Below are 6375 nucleotides of genomic sequence, written 5' to 3' on the forward strand. Positions count from 1 at the left end.
AATCAATATTGAACTCTTAGAGGGAGGAGGGGGGTTCCCCTCCATACATTAAGCCTACTGGAGTTTCGGATTAAATCACACGACTAGATTGTTTTTTTTTTTTTCATCTTCTAGGCCATGGCTTCAGTCCAGGAAACCAGCCTTAAATGTGTATTGTGTTAGTTATTAACTTAGTGTTTAGATACTCTAGAGCATTCCATTAGACCACAGGCAGTAGGGGGACAAGCCAAACTATGATTTCTGCTTATAGTTATTGAGCAACCGTTTGGAAAAAGGAGATTGTGACATACTTGTGGTAAACAAGCAGTACTGAATGCCGGCTGCACAATCCGTTTTTACGATCCACCAATGGGATTCGGTATTACTCAAAAAGGCAACGATGATCTCCCCACAGTGTGTTCTTTCAAGACTAATACTGCTTGTGATGTACTAACAAAGTCAAAGACGTGTGTGCGGCCATTTCTTCTTCAACTCTCTTTTTTCTCTTTTTTTTTTGTTTAACATGAGAGAATAAAAATGTCAAAATCCATCCAATTACACCTATACAGCACTTTCAAAAAAAGCAACAACCATTTGTCACAAAATACAACAGTCAAAAAGCCACAAAAGGCCAAACTGTTCTTGGACAGAAACCTTGAGGCCTGACCCCTGACTCCTCCACACCCTCCCCTCCCCTCCCTTCCTTTCCCCTCACCTCTCCGTGCTCCCTGGTCCTGCCTTTGGGGGTATCCTCAGGGAGGAAGTACAGTCTGGAGCTGGCCAGCAGATGGCGCTGTGCCTTATCTTCCCATAGTAATGTCACCTAAAAAACAAAACAAATCGATACAAATGAAATACAGACGTTTTAGAAGAAGAAGAAGCTTTTCTTGCAGACCTTCAGGGTTTTTTCTTTTTACTGACTGACTGAGAGCAAACGACTACTTTTAAGTATCAAATGAATTCAACCAATCAATCAAGACAGACATGCAATCAAATCACACACATCCAGAGGCAGTGTCTTATATCCTGAGATCTAAGAATCGTAATCTATCCAGCGTAGCCGACATCTACATCAATCTCTCTCTCTCCCTCCACGCTCCAGCCAATCACTGTAGAGGTAGAGGCTCCAGTCAATCTTACGTAACTCAACAACGCAACACAACAATGGGAGATTAGGTCGGCAATGTCAGGGCACAATAAAGGAGATAATTAACATTTAATAAATATCCACAGTCCACACACACCCACACCCACACCCACACCCACACCCACAGCTCTAGGCAGTGCTAGAAGACTCACCTCTGCGATGCAAACAGGTTCCTGGGGTCCACAGCGGACATAGTAGAACTCTCCTAGCCTCCAGACCTGGGAGGGCCCACCAGACTGATCAGGACAACAGCCCACCGACTTATAGAAGGCAAAGGAGCCGCGCAAACAGGAGGGAGACCCTAACCACTGGGGGAGGGAGAGGGAGAGAAAGAAGGAGAGAGATAATGTTATTCATCCGTTCCAGTCGGTTCAGTTGGACTGGTCATGTGACCATGTAAATGAGGCCTAGTTTTCCATTTTATTTCCATGTCTGCTTTGGTTCCCTAGACAAAATGTAATCCAAATGGAACTGCCACAACTGCTGCTAGCATTGAGATGTTTACTGTATTAGTGTGTTACTATTGAATTCTGTGTTTTTCAAAAGAGAAGTAGAAATATCATTGTATTGTTGTTGCCCAATCCCTGTATCCCAGTTCAGTCACGTGACAAGAACACTTTGCAACTATCCAAGATAACAACTCCAAGTTAACCGCTGAACAATACGTTCTAAACAACTAAACCACAGTACCGGATCACCACGACAACACCTGATCATTGATTTGATCTTCTAGGATCAATGATCTCATCTCTGAGACAGTGGAGGGCCCCGCAGAGAAACACACAGAGTGCAAAGGTCAAACATATACTGTTTTGAATATTTAATCTAATGAAACGTCTGATGTCTGATAAGACTGTGGGGCTCTGAGCTCTAAGGCGCTGCACTCTATGAACAGAAAACAACACTCACCAGACCAAAAACAACAATTATATTATCCTGTGAAACCGTTTCCAGTTGCTCTTCACTACTTGTAGTCATATGAATGCAGATACGACATTCACAGACGTATTATATAATCTTCAAATTCTAATAAAAAAGAAGAAGAAGAAAGAAAAAAAAGGAAAGAGGACACCTCTTCGACATTACATGTGACATTATCATACGCATACCCTCACATGACACAACTCTCCCCATGGAAGTGATGAATACACATTTTCAGACACTCCTCGCAATCAGATGCATTCCTCCCCGTTTAGTTCTGCTCAATCAATGTCTCTCAGTTATCTGTGTGTGTGTGTGTGACAATTTTCACATTAGAATGGTTTTCTGTCATCTTCATTCAAAGCTCTTGTGCTCCTTCCACACACTGCCACGCATTGCCCAGTGTCCATTTACTTACAACCGTTAACCATAGATGGCATGGTTTACAAAGAAATAACATTACACAGAAGTGACATCCCCCTAGGCTGGTGAACTAAGGAATGGGTGAGAAAGTTAGACAGCCATTTGGTGATCAAGACTAGGAACAAATGTTACCATTTTTTTTTATATTTATCTCTACCAAAAAGAGATTCATAAACGACCTGACCTCCAAATATAGTTTTCACAAATAATAATTTCGTCCTATATCATCTGTTCCAACACCTAAAATTACCACTCATGTAAGTAAGCTCGTTGTATCCAAGCCAGCTGCCTAAATTCGGAAAACTCTCAAATTCACACCCCTCATCCCTACCCCCACCCACCCCTCGCCCCTACCCCCACCCACCCCCCACCCCCACTCAGGGCACGACACAGGCCGTGCTCGCACACGTTCATCACCACCGGGACGATTAGCGGCGGAAGCAAGCAACTGCACTCTGATATTTTTTTCAGTACAGCCACAAAATATAATACTGTTTTTTTTCCAATGTTGTGTATGAATTTAGAAAAAGAAAAGCCCTATCTAAAGACAGGCTTACGTCAACGCTCGTGATGTCGTTACAAAATGTTCCAGAAAGATCTGGAGCGAATAAAAAGTAATGATCGCTTCTAAAAAGAGTATAAATGTGACCTTGGATTATCCTGAATTAAAAACATTCTTTACGCAGGGGAGGAAAAGTTCACTGTTGGAAGATTTGATCTTTAGGACGTAGAGGGAAACAATTATATTAGGCTTATAACTTTATCAAAACTTTAGTTAGTGCCACGCCATATTAGGCTACATGGACGTAATACGATAACAACATTATTGTAATGTCATGACATATTTCTGATATTTAAAGGCAAATGCATCAATAAAAAAAACACATTTTCAGTCCTCAAATTCGACAGAAAATAACACGATCACCCTAAGCGATTTTGTTGTGATACAATCAAGATAATCCTCGTAATTTCAAGTACAAAGTACAGAGATTTCTACACGACATTAACATTCCATCTGAAGCTATAGTAATTAAACAGGCGACATAATGTCGGGGATTTGTCTTATATGCATGCTGGCCATTTGGGCAATAAATAAAACTGCTCCTCCTAGTTCCCTCGAAGATATTTTAATCCTTAATATCACGTCACTGTAAATCAACTTAATTATTTTGAACAAATCATTATTGAAGTTAGTAACAGCATATTGGACTTTGTTTGTTTGAAAAAACAATTAAAAGTATCTTAATATCAACCGAATCAACAGAATAAAATGTAAGTTTAATGTGGAAATGTGGGGGTGGGGGTGGAGATCGTAGGTAGTCGACACGACACACAAAGAAATTAATCATTAACATTAAGGAAAATATAGAAATATTGACGTTGAATTAAATTGTAAACCGTCGGCAATATCATTAACGTCACAACCGTGTCAGTGTTCGTTCTTTCAAAAAATATTTTGACCACGCTATTTATTAAAACAGAGGGAAAGTTATGCCCCATTCAGCAAAAGTTTGTAATTGCAGACGTCTTGTTAGCTCGCCTGATGGGACAAACAATCAATCCGACATTCTCAAACTAAATTTAAGACACTTTACAAACCGCCAAGTTGATATTAAAATAAAGGCGACACACGCTGGGTTTATTTCCGATATCGACAGGTAACAGCGGCGTCCGTACGCGTCAGAAATGTGGAATTATTTCAAAATAATATCAAGTGATTGTCGGCTTTACCTGTATCCCATTCTGCTCCATTGCTCTGCCTGCATTCCCTCATTCCCTCTCCTAACCCGGCCCTCTCAGGTTACACAGCCGGGTCCTACCCCAGCACAAACAAATGCACTGGGAGAAAAGACTTCTTTTTGGGTGAAAATAGGACAGGATCTAGGTGTGGCCAAAACTTTGCTTGCGAGAGCATTATATTATAACTCTTTTTTTATTATTATTATAAAAGTAGGTTAGGTAATGTTTATAATATGCCAGGATTATATGACCTAACCGAATTCATTGTTGTTGAACATTTCAAAAGTTTTTTTTTTTTTTTTTTTACATTTAAATAAATAATGTGTGAGAGTGTTACGTCTATGTAAGTTGAGTTACATTTTATTTTATTATAAAAGTAGGTTAGGTAATGTTTATATGCCAGGATTATATGACGGTTACGAATTCATTGTTGTTGAACCTTTTCAAAAGTAACATTTTTATTTTTTTAAATAAATAATCTAATATCTCTAGTCTATGAAGTTGAGTTACATTGTAAATATCACAATGTTTGAGCTGATCCCTCCGGGTCTGAGCACGGAGCATGCGTGGTAAAATAAACGCATGGCTGTAATCTCAAGTGATCGTGAATGTTCTATGTTGAACAGCAGAGGAAAGCATGTGACCGCCCAGTACAGATGGCTGCTAGAGAGTCAGCATCGTTACTTTAGTAACCGGCATGGGTGTTGAGAAACTCGAGGCGATAATATTGTATCAAAGTAACATCCAAAACAGCGTAAACAAACAACGTATAGGTTGCCTTCTACTTTACATAATTCGTGATGTGCACGTTAGTTATTTAACTAGTGTTATTTTACTTATCATCTCAACGCGAACATTATTATTGAATAACCTGATGTTGCATGTGCACACTTTCTCCTACAGGGGGCGTAAGCACGTGTTTCATTCTGGGGGAACTTATATTTGGCTTGACCAGGCAATTCTTATATTAATATCTAGGCCATGACAGAAAAAGACTTCCCCAAGCAACGTCTGGAAATAGGTCCGCAGTGATGTACTTCTGTCACAAGTATCACATTTCAGAGTGAGTAGGCTACTGCTCGTTTTAATTTCAGGGGAAAAAAACATATTTTACAACAGCATTTTAATACAGTGTAGCCTATAGAAAATAACAATAAAAATGTGTTCAATTTCAAACAGTGTTAAACAGAGACAGCTTTAGCAGGCACTGCAGGAGCGCAAAACAGTATGATGTCAAGGTGTTTAATATGGTGCAGTTTAATATGGTGCTACAGTTTAACAACCTTTCCCTTGTTTCCATCATTTGCAGAGGTAAGTAAGTCAGGTATTGTTTAGGTATCGTACAATCTTGTAAAAAAAAAGGCAAAAAATCATCTTAAAAGTAATATTATTCATTGTTGCTGCATTTCAAGTAGTCATGTCTTTATTCAATTTGCTTCTCATCTCCAGTTTAGCTGTCATCCTCCTCCTCTTCCTCCTCCTCTTCCTCTTCGTCATCCTCCTCGTCACCGTCACTTTCCTCCAGAAGCCTGGACTGGAGCGCCAGCCTCTGTGCCACCGCCGTTACCATGGCAGCGCCCTTCCCGCTTCCGTCCTCGGAGACGAGGAAGGTGATGTCACACTTGGGCGCGAGGAGGCGCACGGCATCCTGGAGCTGCACACTGAAGCTGGAGGTGTCGGGGGGGGGGGGGGGGGGGGGGGTAACAAAATTAGAGAGGGAACACTTTCTACCAAGTAAATACGTCCATTGATATTGAGCAGGATGTTGTGTTGGGTCTCTTGTGTAACTAACTTAGACAGGGACTCGCATGAAAAAGCACATGTCAAATCTCTGGTTAAATAAAGGGATTAATACATTTGAAATAGGAGCCGGGAGTTTGCCTGCAGGGCATTTGAGTGGCAAGGAAAGGCAGGCGTTATAAAAAGACATCAGTCACAATGCAGAGAATGAGAAAAAAAGAAGAAGAAAACTCCCCTTGAAGAAACCCGTTTGAGTCTGTTTTTTTTTCTCCATGCAAAGTGACTTTTTCAAAACTCCCTGCCAACAAAAAGGCTTTTCAACATGTTTAGGGTTGATGGTCACATGATGTAATGCGTGGTCCATACTTGGGGTGTTTCTTGTAGACTGTTCCGTCCACCCCTACGGTAGTGCTGAGATGGGCCAG

The 6375-nt window shown here is 40.7% G+C and overlaps 1 protein-coding gene across 1 annotated transcript in view; it reads right to left on the reverse strand.

Annotated features, from left to right (window-relative positions):
- Nucleotides 1–5660: 5660 nt before the first annotated feature.
- Nucleotides 5661–6375, reverse strand: part of LOC308174355 (hexokinase-2-like) — a gene marked incomplete at both ends in the record, with an annotated part of 6340 nt that continues 5625 nt past the window's right edge. Inside the window, 2 exons of the mRNA XM_080549433.1 lie at nucleotides 5661–5877; nucleotides 6317–6375. The exon at nucleotides 6317–6375 is cut by the window's right edge and continues 175 nt beyond it. Of these exons, the coding sequence (XP_080405559.1) occupies nucleotides 5661–5877; nucleotides 6317–6375 (276 nt within the window). The remainder of the gene's footprint in view (nucleotides 5878–6316) is intronic.

The sequence above is a fragment of the Nansenia antarctica genome (assembly GCF_963989245.1).
Source record: "Nansenia antarctica genome assembly, chromosome: 20".
NCBI classification, from domain to species: Eukaryota; Metazoa; Chordata; class Actinopteri; order Argentiniformes; family Microstomatidae; genus Nansenia; species Nansenia antarctica.